The sequence below is a fragment of the Taudactylus pleione genome, unplaced genomic scaffold, assembly GCF_031769625.1.
Source record: "Taudactylus pleione unplaced genomic scaffold, aTauple2 ptg000090l, whole genome shotgun sequence".
In the NCBI taxonomy this organism is placed as follows: domain Eukaryota; kingdom Metazoa; phylum Chordata; class Amphibia; order Anura; family Myobatrachidae; genus Taudactylus; species Taudactylus pleione.
The window spans coordinates 3,197,666-3,223,454 of NW_028284492.1; the positions used below are offsets into that span (position 1 = coordinate 3,197,666).

Sequence of the window (25,789 nt, forward strand, 5' to 3'; positions counted from 1 at the left end):
GCAGATCTATGGGGACCTTTTACTTGTCTTTGGAGATAGCAAGCTTTTTTTCCATGTAACCCCGGAGCTGCTGCCTGTGCTGTATAATACATTATCTGGTGTCTACAGAATATCTTGTATTTGTGTTAAAGTTGTACGGGTGGCTATATACATTTTCACTTGTGCAACTCCTGTTTGAGTTTTTTTTTCCTTGCATTTCAGTTTTTTTTATTAACAATTAAACGGACTCACTGGTCGGCATGAGTTATTCAATCTGCGGCCTGCAATCATGACTGTTGTACGCGCTCCCCTTCAGATAAGCATTGATTCTCCTGTTTACAGATGAACTGCTTTTTAAAATTAAGAACGTTGTTCATGAATATTCATAGAGAGCGCTTTGATTTATTTTTCACTTTACTGCTTTGTACATGTTGTTGGCACGGAGCTGGAAGACTTAAGGTTGCCTCTGGTCCTTTACACAACTCGCTGAGGGTGGTGGTCTTGGTTAGGGTGTGTGGGGTGGGGCATGTTTAACCATTAAAATGCCTAGCTACTAAGCAATCCGAAGCACGCTTACTTTTTGCTTCATGTTGTTCCTGTGGATGTGTTTGCAAAAATTAAATGGAGAGCAATGTGTTAAAGCAGTTTTGTTTTTCTTATTTTGTTTGCCTTTTTTCCCCCCTTTGCACTGATTCACTAGGATACTAATAAAAAAAAATATATATAAAAAAAAAAAATAAATACAAGGGGACCACAAAACGCGGCAGTGCAGGTGTTGCCAATGTTTGAAAGCTGATTGAGGGAAGCAGATGGCTTGAGTCAATGGCATCCAGCCAGAAGAGCAGGTGCTGGTCACGTGGGTGCTGGTTACCAGGGTAATGTGATTGCTCTTGGCGTGCAGATGAAAGGAAAGGGGCCCAGCGTTCAGCTGTAGTGTTGTATAATTTGTGGCAGTTAGAGCGGAAATAAAGGCTGGAAATGGAGCCTCATGCTACGGTAGACTTCTGTCCATGTGCACTATAAACACCAGGACGCTCAGGAATAGTCCTGTCTCTGCTTTCTTGCCTTGGGGGCTTTTTTGTCCATTTCAGTCTGCTTTTATTTTAAAGTTTTAACTTTATATAGGAAACTTTTTCAGCGTATTGCAGTATATATTGTCACATTAAAGGCTTTATTCATGTGCATTTTTTTTATTTATTTATACATAGCAATAACTTCATCACTTTGCACAGTGTTTAGGGAAAACAAAACTGAAGCTTTATAATGTAACGCCAAATGGGCAAACAAAACATTGGCACAGGTTAGGGTATCTTGTGTGTTATAGGTGCATGTGCATGCCCTGAGAGTGGGCGCAAGCATACGCACCTATGAAGATTTGCGTTGTTCAGGAACCTGCCGGGTACAGTGAGGTCATGTTGGCACCATTGCGAACGGATGTAGACGAGCAACTAGGCAATCGTGTTGCCAATACAACTGTATTTCTGTGTGGCATGGGGGAGGTGCGAATACTAGATGACGAGGAAGGGAGCTGTCACCAGCACTGGCGAGCAGCTTGTGATTGGCTGATAGGTGCTCGCTTCATTGCTCCTTCATATATTATAATGTTTATACCTGAGATGTATTTTAGTTCCGTTGTATCAGAGATTTTTGAAGTTTTATTGATGTCTATTTGCTAATGCGTATATATGACAGTAAAATAAAGTGTTAGACATAATTGTAAGTGTATGTCACATATGCCTGTCAAAAACCAGCAGTATACGTTGTAGTGTTGCACAGTAGGCTGGAAAATGAGTGCATCAGTCCCATTCTGTACAGTCTAGCAGAAGCATAGGTGTCCTGTGGCTCCCTTGCTGCTGCTGAACTACAGCTGCCAGTATGCCACGCTTGGTGTTCACACACGGTTACTGATTTCTCTGCTGCAGGTTTAATGAAAATTGGGAATCCAGTGCTGAGTGGCTTTATTACACTATAAATTGGGAAAAATTTTAAATAATTATTTTAACATTCGCTCAAAACCCATCTCCGAGCTGATGATGTTGCTCTGAGCTTTATTTGAAGCAAAATGAATACTCTCAAATGTCTGAACATAGAGGCATCTACATACAATATAATTTGTCAGCATGTCTGAAAAGGTTGTTTGATGTAAGACATTCCATAGTTCAATAATTAAATGCAGGGACCCCTCTGTTATGCAGAGCAGACCCCTCCAATACAACTTTATGACTTAATCCCAGAAGTTCATGCGAGCGGCAATACATGATTGAAGGTGATGGTTGCACTGCAAAACTGTTTTTATTTCTTTTAATGAAAGCCTCAGGAAACAATGAGCTAGAAAGTGGCATTTTATGAGAATAATCTCCTGATTTATGTGATTTTAAAAATCACCTCTATGCGGCCTAGCACTAATTATTGAGGTGTTTTAAATGATGGGAAAAGTTTTTATAACCTCTTCTTGGCAAAAGGAATGGCGATAGCCAGGGGCGAATTTAGGGGTCAGGGTGCTTTTTCATTGTTTGATTAGAAGAACTCACTTGACAAATAATAGTTTATTATAATAATCCATGACCTATGGCTTTTCATTTTAGTTTTCATTATTTATACATATTTACGAAGTAGGACAACTTACAGAAACAGTCTGCGTATGCCCTACCCGTCTACACTCCATTAAAAGGTGGCATATGGTAGAGTAGAACTGGTTTGTAATTACTGGTAAATTTCAGATTCACAGTACAAAAACAAGTGTCCAAGTGCTACCCCTCAACAACTGTCTCCCCTAGGCAAGTGCCTAATGGGAAATTCACCACTGGCCATAGCAAGTTGGAAGTTCAGGGTTAGAGCATTTTGTACCAACTGGTAGAGTCCTATTATAGAGTAAAGTCCTGGTGATCAGTTTTCGATGTACTTCAATGGTGCTGTTAGTGGCATGGTTAGGTCTCTCAGATGTCCCATGTTTTACCACTGGAGATATGTCATTGAATATGTATTAGGGGCAGATTTGATCAGCTGTGCTTTCCATGCTTGGCATCTGCACATGTCTCGTTACCATTTGCTAACAATATTGAAACTGCTCATTTCAATTGTGATCGTCATGTCGCAGGCAGTGTGGCGGTATCTATCGCCCGTTAGTTCTGCAGTGTGCGAACTATGTGAAATTGTGAAGTTCTGCATTAAAGTGAGGAAATTAACCCACCAATAAGATAGCAGGTGGATCTAACGGTCATTAGGAGACTGTCCTAAAGTGTCACATTTTATAACTTCTATTAATGCAGGGCTTGACAAATCCCAGGGGCCAGGTCGCCATAGCCACCAGATTTTGCTGACTGGGTACCAGATTTTGCAGTGAGGGAGGAAGTAGATCCTCATCAGCCCCTGGGGAAATTCGTGCCTATAGTATTGCGGCGTTCCTTTCATGGACAGGAGTGCATGTGCAGAGTGTGGTCTGCGGTGACTGCTGTGCCTGTGTCCGTCCTGGTCTGCGCTGGCTCCTCCTGTCCGTCCCATCCTGCACTGACTCCTCCTGTCGTGCTCTGATCCATGCTGTCTGTCGCAGTCTACGCTGATCCTCCTGTATGTCCCTGCTGTCTACTGTCTCCTATCTCTGGCTGCATAGAGCTCCCCAGTAATAGGGTCTGTGCGTGGCCATGGATTGCAGAGCAGCTTCAGAGGGATAGTGGTGTGACCACGAGGGGAGGGAGGTTCTGTTGTACTTTCTGGCACCATTGTTTTATATGAAATGTGGTCCGTTATTACTGGAGGGTGTGGGGTGGAGCAGGGGAGCTGTGCAGAGCAGTGAGGGGGCCTCCATGTTGTTATATCCATTCAACTGTGACCATTTTGTAGACTAGTATAGTGTGTATAACAGTTGCATAACACACAGAGCTGTGCTCCTCACTCACTCCTGTAATTTTTTGGGGGGACAGTCGTCTGGCTCCTATACTTTCATCCTGGCTCCTAGATTTTAGAAAAATTTGTCAAGCCCTGTATTAATGAATGAAAAATGGTGACCAGCATGTTCACGTCAGCAAATAAGTGTTTACAGTATTTTGTATCTTTTGTAATTTATAAGTGTGTTTTATACAAGCTAGTACAATATTGGGAAAATACACTTGCAACTCCAAAATCCTTTTCCATCAATACAGCATATCAATATACAGGTCCGATATCATGAAGTCCATTTCTCGTGGGTTCGATCCCCAGCCACGGCCCTGTGTGGAGTTTGGATATTCTCCCTGTGCTTGCGTGGGTTTCCTCTGGGGTCTCCAATTTCCTCCCACACCCCAAAACTATACTGGTAGGTTAATTGGCTCACAAGAAAAATGAACCCTAATATGTATGTGTGTGACCATGTGGTAGGGAATATAGATTGTAGGCTCCATTGGGGCAGGGACTGATGTGAATAGCAAAGCACTGTGGAATATGTGTGCACTATATAAATAACTGGTAATAAATAAATAGAGCATAAGTACAACATACAACAGCTAATCATAGCACAAGTACAAAGCATAAGTACAAATTAGATTAGCAGGATCAGTGAGATAAGTATTAAAGTTTTAAGGTATGTTTTATTCTGACATTGACCCTTGTAGACACGTGGATGCCCTGATTTTCTGTTACAAAATGATCTAAATAATCGGGGCTATTACCAAAGCAATTCCATATGAGGCACTACTATTTCCCAGTTTGTTGTGTAACCTTGTATTTACTTTTTTCAAACTATTTAAAGAATATTGCAAATTCGAATTAATTTTTTAAGTTAGATGAAAAAGAAAGCAAAGGTTTGGAAAATAGGTGCTGGTAAGAGATGTGATTACATAAGTGCGAGGCAAGGGAAGGTATTTCCCAAAGGAATAAGTGTGTATATGGGTCAAACCCAGTATGTCACTGTAATAAAAACAGACAAAACGCAAGCTTGTTATAAATTAACAGATGATGAAAGAGTTGCTGATGTCATCACCTGAGAGGAACTTAATACATATGCAGACATGTCAGATGGGGTCATGCACTTGGGACCTGGCAGGCTGTAGTCTTTCTGCAGAGAACTTTGGCTGTTTCCTTCTCCTAAGTTTGACCTTGTTGAACATTGAGTGAATTTCACTATTCTAGTACCTGGCCACATTCTGCCAATTGTTGTTTAGGGACGTGTATGACAGCAAAATAGTGTTGGAAAAAGAAAAAAAATAGTGCCTGTAACGTGCAGCAGTCACACATTTGCCCTCCATATTCAAAAGGTCTGGAGAGAAATGACAGCATTTAAGTGGTTACTGTGGCTCCAGAATCCGTTTCTTAAAGTTGCAGTACATTTATGACAAGTAATGTACAAGTATCTTCGATTTTGTAAGCACACTGTGAGCCTTATTCAGAGTCAGTCTGAAACTTATAAACAGTTTGCGATTTTTAAAGTCTTTGGGAGGAATTAAATTGTTTTGGACGCCCCCTGCCGGGCGTCTATATGATTGGGCGTCCTGAGCAATTCAATTTTTGCTCCATTCGGATGCGTAAAACCACGGTGGACACGTTACTTCTTGTAGCCTCCTGAGGTGCGAGCAGAAATGTGTTCAAAGGGGGTCATTCAGACCCGCTCGTGAGCGGCAGTACGCTCGCAAGCGGGTCGATATTCCCCCACCGCGCATGCGCACAACGGAGGGAGCTCCGTCGTGCGCATGCGCGAGACCTGGCGAGCGACGGGCTCTTCATCGCTCCGGGTCTCGCACCAAAGGGGGCGTGCTGTCTATGTTGATTGACAGCACGCCCCCTTTGGTGGGCGTGCCGGGGGCGTGGCTGCCAGACGGAGGCGTTCCCATGGGAACGCCTACTGTCTCAAGCCGGCCCCACTGACATCACTAGTGATGTCAGTGGGAGTGATTTTGGCTCTGATAGAGCCAAAATCACTCCAGGGCTTGTGGCAGCGAGACCCTACCGCAGGGTCTCATCGCAAGCCCGATGGTCGCGATGGTCAAGACCATCGCGACCATCATCATGGACGCTCGCTATAGCTGTGGGTGGTAACCCACAGCTATGCGAGCGTCCATGAGGACGCTCCAAAAAAAGGTAGGGGGGCCCTGATTCAGAGCGAGCGCTCTGGTCAGAGCGTTCAGCTCTGAATCAGGCCCAAAGTCTGTTGTTTTGGGCACTTGGACACCCCAACCCTTTGTCGTACCAGGTTGAGAGAAGAGTGGATTGCGACTGGAGGAGTGGCTTCACTGCTGGAAAAATTGCAGCACTCTATGGAAGTAAGATTGGAAGTTATTTACATTTGGAAGCCAGATAGTGCAGCTAATAATTACCAAAGATAGATATAGAGAGAGATAGAGTTAGATATAGATAGATATATATATATATATCTAACTCTATCTATATCTATAACTCTATCTATAGCTATCTCTCTCTCTCTCTCTCTCTCTCTCTCTCTCTATATATATATATATATATATATATATATATATATATATATATAATATATATATATATATTTATATAATATATTTTTATTTCTAATAAATGAGGACGCCTTGTTGTGTAAAGTGCTTTTTTTTCATGTATTTTATTAAGTTGGGGTGTTAGTAACCAATAGGATGTGGATTATGAGCAGCTTCGCAGCCATTATCCCCTTTCTACTTACAGAAGTCAGACCCCTGCATTTGAGACTTTTCGGTAGTCGTGTTTGAGTTAACTTGAGCCTACATGCCCATATCACGCCCTTACTGTATTTTCATGCAATGCGACTGCTCGCGCATTCATGCCCTCTTCAGATAATTACACACCCATTCCAGCCCAGTTCTCTGGCCCCTAGTTGTCGAAAATCGTATTTAGGACAAAAAGGCACAGATTGCAAAAAGACGCTCATGCACAGTTTAAAGAATTTGCAAGATGAGGTAGAAAAAGCCTCACACTTGCGACTGACTATGAATAGGACCCGTGGCCTTCCAAGTATTTCATTACTCCTAGTTGTGACATTTTACGTTTTTTGCTATATTTTTCATTTCTGCTTAATCTATAAGAATTCACCTGCAGTTTCTCATCTAAAATGCATTTATGCCTACTCCTCTTTCAGTTTCTTTAGTTTTGTTTTGAGTAAATAAATATGTATTTTCTAATAATACTTGGATAAACCTTATACAGAAACATGATTTCTTCTAGGTTTCTAAATAATCAGGTTGAGTTTTATCTAATGCTGCGTACACATGGTCAGATTTCTTATCAGATATGAACAATGATTGTAAAAATCGTTCATATCTTTGACATGCTGGGCATGTATCGACCAACGATGCGCGTTCCCGCATGTCCGATAACGATATCTGACATTGACACTGTTTGCAGGCAGATTTGGACGATTTCATTCATTTTAATACTGTCAGAAATTGTTCATCGTTGATGAAATCGTTAAAATCGTTGATATCATCGTTCAATTGTTCAACGATAACGATGAACTAGCAAATCTGGCCACGTGTATGCACTATAAGGCTATCACTCTGTAAAAAACAGCTTATTTTGCCTGGCCACTAGGGGCACTGTCATTGAAATCTCCAGTATTCCAGTAGTTAATTTCACATTGATGGAGGAAGCTGATGGCCCTCTGTGTAGAACTCCTATCAGTGTTAGTGTCAACTTATAGGAATGTTTATGCCTTTTTAAAACCGAGTTACAGTAGGTTTCAGAAATTCTGTGTTTCCAACACCCTTTTTTCCAATCTATGCATAAATACTTTCTTAAAACCTATATTATTAATGTTACTGTCAAATCACAAACATTGGAGGACACTGTAATTACAAAAAAAAAAAAAACAATTAGGGGTCTATTTACTAAGCTGTGTTAGGAGACAGAGTGAAAAGTGATAAGAAAGTAATAAGGTGCCAGCCACTCAGCTCCCAACTGTCATCTCACAGGCTGTGTTTGAAAAATGACAGTTGGGAGCTGATTGGCTGGCACCTTATCACTTACTTATCACTTTTCACTCTGTCTCCTAACACAGCTTAGTAAATAGACCCCTTAGTCCTTGTTTAATACTAGGCTTTCAGACACGCATGTGATTTATTTTTTTTGTTTTTTTGTTCTGACCTAAAACAAATAATCAGAAGGTATAGAAGAGAATAATCCTTTTTGTTTTAGTTGTTTTAAGATGCTCTGTTTCTGGATGGCTGAGGTGTGTGTTAGAAAACATGCGATGAGCTGGATTCATTGTATGACGTAAAAAAAAAAAAGTGTATTTCTGGTGCTGGGGTCTAACAGAATAGTCTTTCATTTTGTCTGTAGTGGAGCACAGAGAGTGTAATCAGATAAGGATGAAAGGGGCTTTATTCAAAATACAAGCAAGAAGTTGTATGTATCTCTGGCTTGCCTTTACCACCACCGCCTGCAGTAGAATACTTGGCAGGAAGAGGCTAATGTTCTGAAGGCAGGTTCTTTTTGTACATTTAAACTGGATACATTGGGGGATATTGATGAAATCTTCCTTTGGGAACTATGAAGAGTTAGAATCTGGTTGCTATGCGGAACACCACCACTTCTACAGTTATTCATAAATGTTCCCAGCAGAACTTCTTGCTCATTTCAGCATTCGGCAGAAATACCTGTAATGAATGAACTAATCACACTCAATGTTACTAGAGACAGCTCTATCGGCAGCGCTCCACCTGAGTGGGCTTGTCCAGTGCTGCCCAGGGGGCGTGCTTACTGCCACCAATTACTTGCATTTAGTTTCTTTAAGTTATGATTTATCACGCATTGCACCAGAGGCGGATTTAGACATCATGGGGCCCTAAGATAGAGACCGAATTAGGGCCCCCCTTACCCAGCCAGAAACTTACTCTGGGTCCAGCACTGGTAGAGCCCCGGCCTCGTCCCACCTCTGCGGTACAGATCCATTATGGGCAGTGCTGTGTGTCTCCTCTTTACCATGGTACGGCTGTGCAGCTATACAGGGGATGTACAGAGGATGTCACAGTCCTTGACTGTCTCTTCACTCAGGCAGGCTCCTTAGCTTGATTACACAGATTGTGTGGGGCCAGACGCACTGAGCCTGCGCAAAAAATATTATAGAGACAGCCACACTACAGTGTCGCTGAACTAAAGGGTGATGATTGATCATCACCCTTCATATTATCCAGGGATGGAACTTCAACCGTGGCTCCTGGAGGCAAGATTCCCCTCCCCCTATCACCATTGGTGACATGATTTTTCAAACCTGGCAACAAGATCCCTCACACTAAAAAAAATGTGTTATTCCTGTTTACAAAATAATGTTGTTACCTTAATGCTCCTATATCAGTACTAGTTTAACTGTCAAACCAATTACAGCTCACAAATACCAGGTAAAATAATTTTTGGATGGTTACACTTCAGTAAAGATCATGACAGCTTACTGTGCCTCATTTTAAAACCCTATGCATACCTCCCAACTTTGCTGTGAGTGTGCATGGAAGACCTTGATAAGGGGGCGGAGCCGAGCAGCACCTCTCAGGCCTACCTCCTTCCCATTGCTTATCGACAGGAGGGAATAGATTATTCTTAGGGGGCCGTGCGAGCACTTAAGGGGGCGTGGACACAGGCTGGGCATAGCAAACAGTCACAGAGCATCCTGCCCTGTATATATTGTATTACTGTATAGCCGGAGCTGATTAATTGAACTGTGTCCCTGCACTGACAGACAGTCAGTAAGTAGCCTCTTGTTTACAGCCCTGCTGTCAGGAATGTGTGGGTAGTCATTGCAGCCAGAGCCGTAACTAGACATTTCGGTGCCCTGTGCCAGAAAGAACATCGGTGCCCCCCCCCCCCCCTCCCCACACACACATATTTTTAAATAGGGCCAATAAGAGGGCATGTCACTCCCATTTTCCTTTATGTAAGCCCTACCATATTTGGGACCACAAATCCGGACCATTGTTTATATGATGGTAATTTTTTGGGAGATGAAATGACTATTTTCAACCCATTAGGTAAATTATCAATTGCCACAGATTAAACTTGAATTTGATGGACCTATTCTTTTTTTGAAAGACTTAAGGTGCGTACACACTGGACGATTATAACATGGTAATCGTACAGTCGTTCCTGATCACCTGTAGTGTCTGCACTTGAACGATCAGTCGTTCATCGTAGGCTCCCTCATCACTGAATCTGCCAATCTGTTATCGGCAGATTGTCCAGCATGTTCAGGCGATGGACAATGTCGGAAACGACCAGCGGGAGCACGCATCGCTGGTCATTTCTGACATAAAAGTGGACGATTACTGAGCGATCACATGATTAAGATGTTGTAATCGTACAATCGCTCAGTAATATCGCCCAGTGTGTACGCACCATTACGTCTAACTAAATGTACCTAATATTTTACACCATGCGCTGAGAAACACAAAAAAGATCAGTATTTCAATTAGAATTGCAAACAAACATATTAAGCATCAGCTGTGCCTAGCAATGATGTCACAACATGACGCATGTGCTGCCATGACACCCATAATATAAAACAAAGGTTGTGGATAGATCCCCTTCCATAGATGTACCCTGACGTCATCAGTTACTGCCCAACGTGACGTCATTCCCTACTATCCAAGTGGACAGACGGGAAATATAAACCAGCCTGAAGCGTGGTGAGCGGACAAGTTTCTTCTTGTTTATGGGCATGGAACTGCACTTCCGCCCTCACTCCACGTCACTTCCAGGTACAAATACTGAAGGGCAACTATACACAACCATAAGACAAATCTACATATAGGAAAACTTACAACCAGGTGCACAGCATATCAATACACAGCATCAATAATTAGTTTAGCAGAAGTCATACTGTGCATACTATGCAGGAGATGGCCCCCAGTACACACATAACTAATTATACAATGAAAAACAGAGCACACTGAAAAAGAAAAACTTCATACCATGAGTAGTATACAACCCCCCCCATACATTACTACAGCTTCCCCCTACACACAAACATTACTGCACCCCCCCCCCCCCCCAAACTCCAGGTGTTACAAGTATACAAGAAGACCACCCCCCATTCATTGCTACATCCCCAACCCATAACACCCCCTAGGAAATATTAGTGTACACCCCCTTCCCCCGATACATACACATTACTGCAACCCTCCCAAACCCCAGGAGTTATTAATATACAAGAAGACATCCTCCATACATTACTACATCCCCAACCCACCTCTCTCCCCCTTGGTTAGTATACACCCACACATTACTACAACTCTCAACCCTGGTCACATTAGTATACACCCGATAACATGAATAAGCTTACACAGCCCCCACACTCCAGGAACGTACCTCTGCCTGCACTGGATGCTGTGCTCAGGGGAGGGGGCTGGGACTCGGCAGCACATTGGTGCAGTAGCTAGCCATGGCTGGGGCTGACTCCAGTGCCCAGCAGTTTCATGCCTGCTGTGCTTGCTCCTGTGTGGATCATTTTCTGCCAGGGTACACAGCCATAAGAGAAGGGTCTGCGTGGTGCTGTATCTGTAGTTTTACAGGAGGGGCGGGAAGGCTGCTGACTGTGCAGGGGCTGCTTCAGTCATGACACATCGCCTCCTGTGAGAGGCCCGGACAGGACTCTGGAGGGGATGGAGACAGGTAGGAAGAGAAGGAAGGACAGAGGGGGGAATCCAGATCTCATTGAGGACGGAGCCGCGTTTCCCCCCTAGCTGTTCTCCTGCAGTTGCTGCTGGGTGCTCCGTTGTGAGCATAGTGCGGGGATAGTTCTTCCCAACCTCCCTCCCCGTCACTGATGCACCCGCGCAACCTCAGGCGAGTGCTGGAGCCGGCACCCGGCAACTGTCTAATCACTGACAGCCTGCAGGGAGTATTCAGTCAGCTCAGCACCCGTGCATTTTCGGTGGAGCTTACGTTCCACCATTATTCAGCCCTGTTGGCGGGCCCCCTGGGTTCCGTCGGGCCCTAGGCATCCACTTTGGTTGCCTAGCGGTAAATCCGCTACTGCATTGCACTAGTCCTTGGATAACACTAGACAGTGACTGAAAGTACAGCTTGCCTTCAGTCAGTTGTCCGTCCATCTGTTCTCTATACTACTTTGCAAAAAAACTCAAGTACAGATCTTCCATCCATAGTGCATCACTGGCTCGCAGGGAATGCTGAGAGGTGTGACATCATCACTTGTCTTAGCAGGCAGGGAATACAGTACTGCAATGCTTGGTAATGGGAGAGACAACCGTACATGGGAAATGCAGAGAGGTGCAACATCACGTTTGCCCGTCCCAGCAGGTAGGGAACACTGGGAGTGTGGCAGGCACAGGGTGCACTACAGCTCTGTTATGCAGCTTCAGCGGTGTGTAATGGAGGTTAGTCCACATGGCAGATGACTTAACCAGGTAAATGGTTTATTAACCAGGTCTGAACTGGAACAGGTAAACAGAGTTAACAGGTACAGGTTATGTGGATTGTCCGTTTGCAGCCAGGACCGTTTGTAGGGTTTATTGGGCGTTGTGGTCTGCCAGGTATGCACGCTCACTGTACTACTTAGATTCAGTGGTGGCAGCAGTGTATATTGTATTGTGCGGTGGTGGCACAGTGGAATCATATGGTCTCATGGGGCCTCCTGGTGTATGGGACACTCGTGGCGCGTGTGATGTTGTGAATGGAGAGGAAGGTGCAGTGGGAAGCTGTCCCATAGCTCCTATGTTTCCTAGAATTGCCCTCGCTCTCACGAGCAGAGTGCTCACTTGCGTCTGTACTTGTTAGGGTTTTTCTTTTTTTCTTACGTACGATTGTATGATTTGTAACTCTGATAGTCCGGCACTGCAGCCTTTTATTGTATGTTACAAATTAAGATTATGATGATTAATCCAGTTCAGTAGGTACTAGCGCCACTATTTGCTGGCACTAGCGCTCCGCACATTGGTGGCAAAATTTCAGTTCAGCATCCACTGAGTGCAGGTGACTGTTACCAAACCACTCTGATATCTGTTACCTTTGTTACATCTACATGGGTAACTAGTCTAAATCTTATATGTAAAATTCATTGGTCTATTTGTTTATTTGTCTATTCAGTTATGCATTCGGACACCCCTGCACCGACTGGGATGAAACCAACGTGAGGTGGTCCAGTTGGATTGTCGGGGGGTTAGGGTCTCGGTCGAGCTTCCCGTTAGTGTACACTGGGCAGAACTTTGACAAGGGGAGCTGTTCTGAGCCTTCCACTGGATGGATTTGGATGAAAACTTCACGGAGAGGTGGCAATTGATATGGGGTTTCTAATGGAATGATTGGGGTCCCGGTTGGACCTCATGGCGTAGTGCGCCGGGCAGAACATTTCTCATGTGTTGAAAGAGCTGCTAATTATTTTTAAAATGTTGACCGTTACGTCCAACTCAATTATAACCTAATAACTTGAAGATTTAAACCTTTGCCAACGCCGGGTAATTCCGCTAGTGTTTGATAAAGTATAAGTGTACAGAGGGAGTGAAGTAATGGTTTTGTCTTTACAGTGTTGGTATTTATTGAATTGTATAGTAAATCAGTAAATACCTTGCATATTGCGCTTAAAATATACTCTAGAACAATAATGGGCAACAGATCAGCGAAAAGCCTGTTTTGAGGCGAAGTTATCACGTACTTTCGCAATGCGCGCTCCAACTTTTCACCCTATTCAATTGCAAAACGGGTGAAAACGCGGATGTGCGAATGCCGCGAATGGCGAAACTAGCAAAGGCTTTTTTGGGGAAATCAGTCTGTACCCCAAAAAAAGCGTAAATGACCGTTGTAATCAATATAGACAGTGTATTAATAGCTGTAATAAAAGTATTTTGGGTTCCTAAATTAAGTCAAATGGCTGTTATATGTACTTTTTGCATTAGTTTGAAAAAGATTATATAAAGCAATTTCTTTGGTGAAAAATAATTGCTGTAGTTATATTTGGGGGTACATTTAAATGGGTACGAGTATATTTTGGAGTTAATAAAGTGCATTTTAAAAAAGTTTATATATATATATATATATATATATATATATATATATATATAAAAACGTTATTGCAGCCCCCTGCAATTTTAAAAAACAACCGTCCCATTCATACAGCACCCCAAAATACCCGACCCAATACTTAAAACCCTTTTTCAAACACTTTTTACATTTTCACTCCAAAAATGACATGCCTTTTTTAGGGAGTAAAATTATTTTTAAATGTTTTTTTTTTTCAAAATTAGTCATTAGGGGGGTGCCCAAAGGGTTCTGAACCAAATCCCCACATTTTTACTCAAAAGTAGGTATTTTGCACATCTTTTCTCCTGCCTTTGGGTGGAGAAACTTTTTCGCCTGCTTTTGCCTATGGAGTTTTTGCCAGGGCAAAACATTCTGGAATTGAATAGGGCGATACTTCGGAAACAGGCGAAAACTATTCGCCGATTGCGGCTTTTTGCTTCTAATTGAATACGGGCGTTACTTTGTCAAATATGTTATAGTTGTTAAAGATTCTTTAAAATAACTGCTGATATGTTATTACAGAGAGGTGTGTCTGATTAAATATATTACCTTACTCCTAAGACTAAAAGTAATGTGCTATCCTTTTCAAGGTAGGAGGGCTGCCCTATGCGAGCCCCAAAGTATATCAGGTTGCCTATGTCTGGTCTAAAACCAGAAAATTGATCACATGGCCCTGAAGCAGGGGTTCCTTCTGGTATCTGTTAACAATCTGTACAGTTTAACCCTTTGTCTTAGTTATGATTGTGATAGCATGCTTTTATGAGTGGTTATACAGTATAAGGCTTGTATTCATCTAACGGAAATGGTGCTTTCTTCCATTGATTTTAAAAGCGCATTGTTTACATCTGGTTTGGCTTGTGAAATTTCTTTTTTTAAGATATTTTTTTGTGGGGGGCAAAAAAATTGTAATCTGATTGTGGCCGTAAAATACATTCCACTTCTCATTCTTATGGCATATTCAATTAGCCGTGTTAACCCTTTTTCAGAGGTTAACGACGCTAAATACAATTTAACACGGCTGGCCAGGAGTTTTTGGTATCCGATTAGGCACGCAAATTTAGCCACGTTAACTTCATATAAGATTTGACACCACTTTTTTTCTCGCAGCCCCTGAGCAGGTGAAAAGTTTTGGAAAATCCCTATTTTAAGGTTAAAATGTTGGGACTTGGTTCATAACCGCTGGGCCAACCCACCTAATGATTATTTAGGCACCTGGAATTTTTTAATTATCTTAATTTGCCCAATAATGACATGCCATTTTTCTGGGGTGATGTTTTGCAAAATGTAGCATAATGGGTTAAATCGGGGATGACTAGAATTTTGGAGCTGATAATAAAACATATAAATGTTAACATAATGGGTGTTGCATAGCTGGATAATGCATTAAACACCCCCAGATACTCCACAGTTGATCTTCATTCACATGCCACCCACTGCTCACCAACCTGTCACAAACCTGCCCACCAACCTATCACTTACTGTACATGCCCCTCTGCCCACTAGTTTTCCCTTAGGCCAATATGCTTACCTGAATAGCTGCTGCCCCGGAAACATCTGCCCTGTGTAGTCTGTCACTGCAGCCAGCAGGGAGTTCCTGGGTCTGACTGGGGTCCCCCTGGGAGAGTGGGGGCCTAGGGCACATACCCCTCCTCCACCATGCCACCCCTTAATACAGCTCTGGCATCGGTGCAATGGAGTCGCCAATAAGAATCAGCCTAGTTCTTATTGGCTATTACCAAGAGACAGAGATAGCTGTGACTTCAGCTAGCCAATAAAAATCAGCCTGCTTCTTGTTGGTTGCTGAAAGATGTCCACTTGTCAAGTGTCTGCGGTTGACCAGTTTATAGTGATTGATCACTTGGCCACTCCTGGGTTAAACTATGTTTGACAGGTATATGGGAGTGATGTTTTAATGGGACAGGACTTTTGGTGTGCAGTACGGACATTTTTATTTTTTTATTTTTTTTATTTATAAAGGACAGAAAAAGTATGCACCCCAAATTAATCTAAAGCATTTAATTTGCTGAAAAAACTTTTTTTTTTTTTTATTTTCCAATGGTCTGTAAAAAAAAAAAAAAAAAAGTGCAAAAAAACCCCCAGTCATTTGAAACATTTTAGGAGCCCCACTAATCTATTTCTATACTGCTATCCAATGTTAGTTTGCACTTTTTTGGGGTACAGGCTAATCTTCCTATTGTTTCCCGCACTTTACACAGCGAACATCATAGATAATGACCACGTGACAACTTTTTACAGTTGGATTGAGTGGATTGAAATTACAGCACCATAAGTGCATTAACGCAAGCCGATTTTACCAGGGACAATTCAATATGTCCCTTAACTTACAGCCTTGAGAACGATTGTTAGATATAGTATTATGTTGTGATGAATACTTTTACAACTTAAGAAGGGTTGTTTTCTCTTTTTTATTTATTTTATTTTTTTCAAACAAAAGTTTATTTGTAGTTTAAGTCTCAGTGGCGTCACAAGGGGGTTGGGGACCGCACCTTGGTGTCACCTGCCGAGGGGTGACACCAAGGTGCAGACTTCTCCTTCGTTACAGGAGCCGGTTGCTGCACTGTATAACAAGTGCAGCACTCTGCTCCTGATAAATGTGAGGCAGCCAGCCGGCACTGCACACAGTGCAGTCCGCACCTCCGGCAACGAGAACATGGTACGGGTGCGAAGCCGTGCCCCCTTTTCGGCAGTGCGCGGCTTCGTCGCGTACACAGCATCCCTCCCTGCACCGGGTGACACCGCGGGGAGGGACGCCACTGATTCACTTTCAATACATACACTGCTTTCCTTTTTGTATTTAATAGTTTTTAGATCAGTATATAAGGCGTATGATCCTACTATAAATGAGATAACTACGTGTGCCTGTGTATAATATATATGTTTGTGTGTGTGTATTTATTGGACTGGTATAAATGTCTGTTTAAACTACATATACTCAAGGTCTTGAATATTCAAACAGATATTCCATAATACATAGTGGATGGGACTTGTCACTATACGTACCATTTTAGGCTTCATTACTCTTGGTACTTTGGCTATTGCCTTGTGTTTAGGACTTAGGGGCCTATTCAGCAGTGATTTTTTTACTTGAAAAAAAATGCGGAAATTATAGTTTATGCATTTTTTTAAGTATTTCCACTATTGAATAGCAAAAAGCGTTGTTACTCGAAAAATCCTTACTTTATATAACACAGTCTCATAATGGCATTATATGAAGAAAATCCTTAATTCCGAAAACTCTTGGAGCAGAGGGAAATTTTCCCATAAGTCCCTGCAGAATCTTGAAGTTCAGCCCCAATCGCCATCCCTGCTTTGCGGTGACTGCCGACTGTAAGTCCATCTCCAGTCTGTCAAAACTGTCTAAATTGATTGAAATGTGTACACATGCTTTATATTTATGTGCTTTTATATTTATACATTTATATTTGTGCTTTTATATTTAAAATTTATATATACATTTTAAATATAAAAACACCCATATATATATATATATATATATATATATATATATATATATAAATATAAAAAATGGGTCTTACCTACTGCATGCGCTAGTCAGTTCTAAACCATATGAGAGCATATGAGAGGTATTCAGTTTTAAATGAAACAATTATGACATTTATTCATCATAATAGAAAACGTGATAATAAAAAACACGTGAAGACGTATGAAAACATGAAACATTTAACATACAAAATCACGAATGTGGGGATCCCAAAGATTATGGGTTAGGTCCAAGAATTCATGGGTTTGGGAATGATGGGCAAATGCCCCGAAAAAGCGAGTAGATCCAATCAGATTTACCAGCATGTGGATTGAAGCTGGATGGGTGAGTGGGATGGACAAGGGGAATGTCCAGAGTATTCCTTGGGATTGGTAATAGTATGAAAATGTCCCACAGGATGGGTAGGTATATATTAAAATTTTCAGTAAAAAGATGAAACTTGATAACATCAAGTATTTAAGTAAAGTTGTACCGGAGGAGAGGTGAGGAGCCAGCGGGTGTTGGTTTGCAGGGATCCCTGGTGGCCCTGCAATGGCTCCACTGGTTTGTACCCAAATCGTCCGGGGATCTTGTTTGTTGTCCTTCTGGTACAGGAGATGACACAGGTATAGATAACCAACGCGTTTCGACACTTGTGGTTTCTTCCTCAAGGCTGCTGTGTACCTGTGTGTTTGCTGGCTTTTTATAGCTGGCTCCAGGTGTGGTGGGCGTTTTTGAAGCTTAAAAATGCCCACTTCCGGTTTTCCGGATTTCCAAAACCGTAAGTGATGTCACGGAACCGGAAATTTTTTTGTTGAAAAAAAAATTATAATAATTTTTTTTTTTCCTTTTTTTTTTCAACAGGAAGTGTTGAAAACGCCATTTAGGGGGAGATGTCTAGCATGTGTTTTCTCTCTATAATCCGCATGCTAGACATCTCCCCCAAAATGGCGTTTTCAACACTTCCTGTTGGGAAAAAAATATATATATTTTTTTAACAAAAAATGTCTCTTCCGGTTCCGGCAATCCGGAAAACCAGAAGTGGGCATTTTTAAGCTCCAAAAACGCTCACCACACCCTGGAGCCAGCTATCAAAGCCAGCAAACACACAGGTACACAGCAGACCACAAGTCTCGAAACGCGTTGGGTATCTACACTTGTGTCATCTCCGGAACCAGAAGGACAACAAACAAAGATCCCCGGACGATTTGGGTACAAACCAGTGGAGCCACTGCAGGGCCACCCGGGATCCCTGCAAACCAACACCCGCTGGCTCCCCACCTCTCCTTCGGTACGACTTTACTTAAATACTTCATGTTATCAAGTTTCATCTTTATACTGAACATTTTAATATATACCTACCCATCCTGTGGGACGTTTTTATACTATCACCAATGCCAAGGAATACTCTGGACATTCCCCTTGTCCATCCCACTCACCCATCCAGCCTCAATCCACATGCTGGTAAATCTGATTGGATCTACTCGCTTTGTCGGGACAATTTGCCCATCATTCCCAAACCCATGAATTCTTGGACCTAACCCATAATCTTTGGGATCCCCACATTCATGATTTTGTATGTTTAACGTTTCATGTTTTCATAAGGCTTCACGTGTTTGTTATTATCACGTTTTCTATTATGATGAATAAATGTCATATTTGTTTAATTTAAAACTGAATACCTCTCATATGTTCTCCTATGGTTTAGACCTGATTAGCGCCTACAGTAGGTAAGACCCATTTTTTTTGCTATTGACTTCAGTTTTCCTACTAGAAAAACTCATTACCTACCAGGCCTGGTTACAATCAGGGAGCGCCCAGGGTCACATACACCCACACTACCTAAATATATATGTATACAGACTAATATAAAGCCTGTGTACACATTTCAATCACTTTTAGACCGTTTTGACAGGCTGGAGATGGCCTTAGTCATCGAAAAGCAGACACGGAGATTATTCTCAAGCACATGACTGAGCATGTGCAGAAGAAGAATCAGAAGATTTGCCTTCCGCAACATTGCAGGGACAGCATGTTAACGGAACTGCTGTCCCTGCATAAAACATTGCTGAATAGCATCCATAAAATGTAATGAATTATTAAAAATCGTGACGATGTTGCCCGATAATAGTCGCTGTTGCTGAATAGAGCCCTTAGTTTTAACATCTGAATTACTTCATGTAGTCATCGTCCCCCCCTAATCATTAACTGTGCATAAATATATACATATATGCTGATTTGTCATTTAATAAAGATATATATATATTTATATTTACAGTAATAAGTCTGATGCTGAGGGTAGTGCACAGAAGAAAAAAGTTGTCAAAGTGAAGCCTGAAGGTGTTGAAGGAGTGGAAGGCGCTGAAAATGTTGAATTAGACAAAACCCCTCCCCCTTCGCCAGAAGAAGAGGATGACTCTGGCATACAGGTAACAAAATGCTGTTATCCTGTGATATTAGTTGGTAAGGAAAATGCCTAACCATTGGGAGTCACAGTAGTTGGTTAGTGCAAGTCTATTGCTACACTTATGGCAGAGTTGTGGAACCTTTCATCTAATCAAGGTACATGCTACTGTTCCCTGTTATGAGCCATTATCGGGTGATAAAGTCCTGCATCTCTACTCTAAAGAGACGTGATATAAATAGTAATCATGTTCCCGATGCTTCTGGTGTGTGTGTTCCTGGAATGTAGGTACCTGTTGTGAATCTCTATGCACCATTGCTGTGTGGCTGCTGGGCTTGTTCAGACTTCATAGATGGAGAAATGAAAAGAGGTTGTTTTTTTTACATTTTGTGAATTGGGCACCATAAAAAAACTTGCCTGTTGATATTCACAGAAAAGGCGCTCCAGCAGGCAGGTGAAGAGGAAGCGCTACACGGAGGACCTGGAGTTTAAAATTTCTGATGATGAGCCTGATGATGCTGATCCGACTGGCAGAGATTCTCCCTCAAACACTTCTCAATCTGAGCAGCAGGTTAGTGGTTTTTGTTGCAATAATATCTTTCTACCACATACGTGTGTCCATCAGTGTGTTGTAATCAATGTGCTGTAATAGTGTGCCTCACCCATTTCTTGTAATGGCCGTACCCTTGCCAGTCCAGTTACTGCTGGTATATTTTGTGTCCACAATGACTGCTCCCATGCAAGGCATGATTACAGTACAGCTGCCTGTCTCTGTCTACTATAGGTTTCCTTTTAATGTATAGTTACATTTTAGTCCTGGTTATGGGGAGTGGTGGGGGCTGTGGAGTGTTTCCTTCTCAGCCTGATGAGCCTGAACAATGCAGATCATTTGGGCCTCAGCCACTCCTGCAGGGTGGTATAAAACTGTCCTGTCATACACAGAATAGCCAAGCGTATATAATGTGTTTGTATGTATCTTGAATTTAGAAGCATTTATGCTTCTAGCGATGGCATGCTAGTTCTGGAGTGGTATTGGTGAGATTATGTGCCTTAGCAAAGGCTTAAAGAAATCTCTGAAAAGCAAGCGGTTTTTATTTGAACCTTCACAACCTATTACTGTCCATCCATTCCCGTTGCAACAGTGCTCTCTGAGATTGAGTCAGCAGAAAATTGCCTTAATAGAAAGCACTAGTGTATTTTACAATATGTGCGCCAGAGTTTTCATCTCGAGCCTACTAACCAGGAAAGTACTGCTGTAATGTGCAATTCATTACTCTTAAACTCTTGAGAGTCTTATATTTTTCCGATATTGATCCATAGAGATACAGTTTATCTTTATTTTAATAAATTGCTTATGTTTTTTTTTCACAAGTCTCCAGGAAAGTTGCATCATCATTGCTGTTTTGATAACATTTTCTGTAGTAAGAGTGGGGGTCAAGAGTAAAAGAGCAATAAATTGAGATTTTGATCTAGGGAAACAGGTGGTATAATTACTGACAAAGCTAAATAGATTAAATCACCTGTCCATGTTTAAAGAAATCCTGAAAACATGATTTGTTGGGGGTGCTTGAGGACTAGATTTTAAAACCACTCTACTAAATAAACCTTTGCCTATACACACTGACAGAACCATAGCTAAACATTGTAGCGGTCTGGGTGAAAGGCAGACCTGGCTCCCCCCTCAAAAAATAAAAAAAGATATTCTTCTCCCTTAATACCCCTTGACTGGGGTAGGCTGGGTTCGGCTTAGTCCACCCTGAATTCCTGCTTGTCAGGTAGCTCCAGCCTTCGGCCAGTCGTCGTCTTGCGGAGTACGACGTCTCATTCCCCAGTGTAAATAGCGCTGCGCTGTTGTCACCACCGAAGGAAGGGGAGCCAGTGGGGGCGGTCATTAGCCAGTGGGGGCAGACAGGCGCCGACCACTTGCATATTCATAGCGGAGGGTGTCCAGCACCTATATGCCATCGGATGGGCAGAGCAGCCAGGCTAGGTTGGGACAGGCAGCGGTCATCCCGCCACCTGGGCAAAATGATGCCCTCCAATGCTAATGCTACAATTTTGAGATGATCTTTTTACTTGTCCTTGTAAAAATCTGAGTGAAACATAGAAACTGTATATTTGGGTGATATCATCTTCATATATGCAGTGCCTAAATGTTTCATTTGCAATGTGCTTAGCAGTTAATTGAATACTTGAGAAAAAGATCCTATATACACTAACTGCTTGTAAAACCGACATTATGTTAATTGTTTTATCCTGTAAAATTGTGAGGAAGTTGGTGAATAAATTGTACTGTGAATTGCGCCTTTGCTGTTATTCTCCAGGTAAAAAAAAAATCCCAAGCTCTCATTTAATTATGCCGCTCATCATGGTATGAAATGTATCTGGTTGTGATTGTTTACAGCACGAGGTGACAATTTGTCAGCAAGGAGAGTAACCATATTTGCATATACAGACGTGGACAAATTTGTTATTACCCTTCCAAAGAAAAAGGATAACCCAGAAATAACTTGTAACTGACAAAAGTAATTGGCATCTATTGTGGTTTATTCCATATTTAATATCAAATGCAAAGTCTGATTTCTAACGAAACAAATGAAGATGGCATGGACAAAAGTGATGGGACCCTTAACCTAATATTTTGTTGCACAACTTTTCAAAGCAATGACTGCAATCAAGCGATTTCTGTAGATCTCACTGAGACCTCTGCACCTGTCAGCAGGTAGTTTGGCTGACTATTCCTAATCAAATGGTTTTCTAGTCGTGTGTATTCGATCATTATATTATTGGAGGACCCATGACCTGCAACTGAGACAGAGCTTTGTGACCCTGGGCAGTATGTTTCTCTCCAGAATGTCTTGATAGTCTTTAGATTTCATTATGCCTTGCACAGGTTTAGTGTAGCAAAGCAACCCCAAAACATAACCCAGCCTCCTCCATGTTGCACAGTAGGTATGGCGCTCTTTTCTTTGAAAGCTTATTATCTGTGAACATAGAGTCCCGATGTGACTAACCAAAAAGCTCCAATTTTGATGCCTCTGTCCAAGGGACATTCTCCCAGAAGCATTGTGGCTTGTCATTATGTCTTTTAGCAAATCCAGTGACCTTTTTTTAATGTTTTTTTCAAAAGTGAAGGCATCCTGGGTCGTCTTCCAAGGACCACACTGTTACTCTTAAAGCGTCATATTTCTCAATCCGAAACGGATCTTTGGGTTCAGCTTCTATCTGTTTAGAAGTTTTCCTTGGCTCTTTTTTTTTTTTTTTTTTTTTACCATTCTCACTATGCTTCTGTTTAATATGAGGTTGATTTTCCTCTTGTGGCTGTGTCCAGGGTGGTTGGCTACAGTCCCATCTACTTTTTAATATTTGCAACTGTAGTCCCACGCACATCAAGCTGCTTGGAGATGTTCTTATAGCCTTTACCTTTAACAAGCTTGTCTATAAATTTCCTTCTGATCTCCTTAGACAACTGTGTCTTTTGCTTTCTCTGATCCATGTGTGGTGCACACAATGATGTCAAACCACATAGTGACTACTTTTCTCCTTTTGAATGACTGATTAGAGGATTGAAGACATGTGTTGCTAATTCCAGAAGGCAATTCGTTTGAACAATCACTATAATTCAATTATTATATTTTCTAAGGGTGTACCAACAAATCTTCCCCGGACATTTTAGAATGTTTTTGAAGAATAAGCAATAATTTATCTCTCTGCACAGTTTCTTTTTGCTTTATTCTAGGACATAGCAAAGGCATGTAGGTATACATGAGACAGCTTTTAAACTCATCACTTTTCAGGAGGAATGAAACATTCTTTCAATGAGCTGTAAGGCTACCAACAAATTTGTCCTCGTCTGTATCTGCCATTTTATCCTTTTAAATTCAAGTGAGCTATTCATCTGGTTATATATTGAGAGACTAAAACCAGTGGCGTCACAAGGAGGGTGTGCTCCACACCCGGGTGTCACCTGCCGAGGGGTGACGCCACGGTGCAGACTCCACCTCACTGACAGGATCTGGGTGCAGCACTCTGCTCCTGTCACTGAGGGAGATGGCCTGCACTCCACACAGGGACCTCCTGCACCCCCATCCCCCCCAAGTAATAGGCACGAGGGTTCGGGCCACGTGGCCACACCCCTTTCTCGCTTGCCTATGCCCCCTTTTCAGCTGCTCTGCCGCATGCATATCGTCCTTCCTCGCACCGTGTGACACCGCGGGGAGGGACACCATTGACTGAAAATGTCTTTGCTCATACTGGATCATTGTGAGGGAATGACAGCAGCAGCCAGCACTTGAATTTTATATAATTTACCGGACAACTTTTTTTTTTGTTTTTTGTTTTTTAAAGGTCCTCCCCCAAACCAAAGTGTTCCAGCTTGGTCCGTAACACACATACATTGAATCTATTTTTGTTTTTAGGAGTCTCTAGATGCTGAAGGACCTGTCGTTGAGAAGATAATGAGCAGTCGTCTGGCAAAGAAACAGGTAACTGTGGATCATTTTAAGTTTGTACGTTTTTGAGTCTGTGAGATTTAGGGGGATATTTATGAAACATTCTAAAGTGGCCAAGTGGAGATTTTGCCCATATAATTTTTACCATTCCGATTCTTATAATTTATCCAGTACATTCTATTAAATGATAGCTAGAATTTGGTTTGCTATTGTCAAAACCTCCACTTGTCACTTTAGATGGTTTGATAAATCTCTCCCCTAATGAGAACCTCTCACAAAATTATTATTATTATTTTTTTTTTTTTTTTACAGTCTGTTCCCCCAGGAATGTACTTAATATAGCACACTCTTATAGCTTAACTCACTAGCAGGGCAGTCTGTGTCATAAGGTAGGCCTGACCAACCTGAGGTTCTTCAGCTCTCGTGAGACTACAACTCCCAGCATACACTTCCACCAAACAGCTGGTAAAGCATGCTGGGACTTGTAGTTTCACAACAGCTGGAGAGCCACAGGTTAATCAGACCCAGCATACATTATGCTCTCTACATAACCCGGCCTCATCTATATTAATTAATTTTATTTATGTGTAGTGTTTCTTTTATTACATTGTAATCATATAACTAACTGGTTTGTGTCCTTTTTAGCAACTTTTCATATTGGACAGTACAACTATGTGCCAGATTTATAGCAACATGCTTTTTCAACAGGATATTATGAATATTTTCCTAGACGTGGAGAAGGGTGGAGGTTTTACTCGGCAGATGTGATTTATTTAAGGGCTTGAATGTTACAGCAAGAAGCCTTTCTGTAGTAGGGACATTCAACATGCATTCCTCCAAATTCTATGGAACTACACATCCCACGGTGCCTTGCCAGAGTTTTATTATTAGGGCATGCTAAAATTGTATCAGGGCATGCTGGGATGGGTAGTTCCACAGTAGCTGTAGGACATCATGTTGAATACCCTTGTATAGAGCATGCTCTAAATCCCTTACCTGACACATTAGAGTGGATGCAAAACAGTTTTACTAAAGTATTCCAGCCCTGCAGTTTTTCCTATTTTAAGATGTTTTACAATGAATGATGCACACAGATCAGGACATGTACTTCTGTTTTAAAGTAGACTTGTCAGGCTGAGCTAGCATTCGTCTAGTGACATCACTAAGATGCTCAGTGCCTCGTTCCCCAATGATGTCACTGGTTTCCAGGCAGTTGGAAGATTGCATTCCCATAAATATTGGTTCAGCCCACAAAATGGCTGTCTTGTATTTGTGTGTAGAAGTTTACTTTCAAATAAAATGATAGTTTAGCTTGTTTTTGGATTTGTGCAGTTTGATATTTTTTTGATGGTTCAGATGGTTAAAACCATAATTGAGATACTTGTTGGCTTCACATTTTTTTTTTATATGTATTTTTGCATAAATAGAAATATCAGCATTAGGCCTGTATTCAGTTAGACGCGAAAAGTCGGAAACCACGGAAAAGTATCATGGATGACGTAATTTCGCCAGCTGGAA

The 25,789-nt window shown here is 41.8% G+C and overlaps 1 protein-coding gene across 3 annotated transcripts in view; it reads left to right on the forward strand.

Annotated features, from left to right (window-relative positions):
• Window positions 1-25,789, forward strand: part of CHD7 (chromodomain helicase DNA binding protein 7) — a 129,917-nt gene that overhangs the window by 68,002 nt on the left and 36,126 nt on the right. For all 3 annotated transcript variants that reach the window (XM_088469315.1, XM_088469314.1, XM_088469316.1), the window contains exons 4-6: window positions 19,695-19,845; window positions 20,254-20,391; window positions 24,239-24,304. In XM_088469315.1, the coding sequence (XP_088325441.1) occupies window positions 19,695-19,845; window positions 20,254-20,391; window positions 24,239-24,304 (355 nt within the window). The remainder of the gene's footprint in view (window positions 1-19,694; window positions 19,846-20,253; window positions 20,392-24,238; window positions 24,305-25,789) is intronic.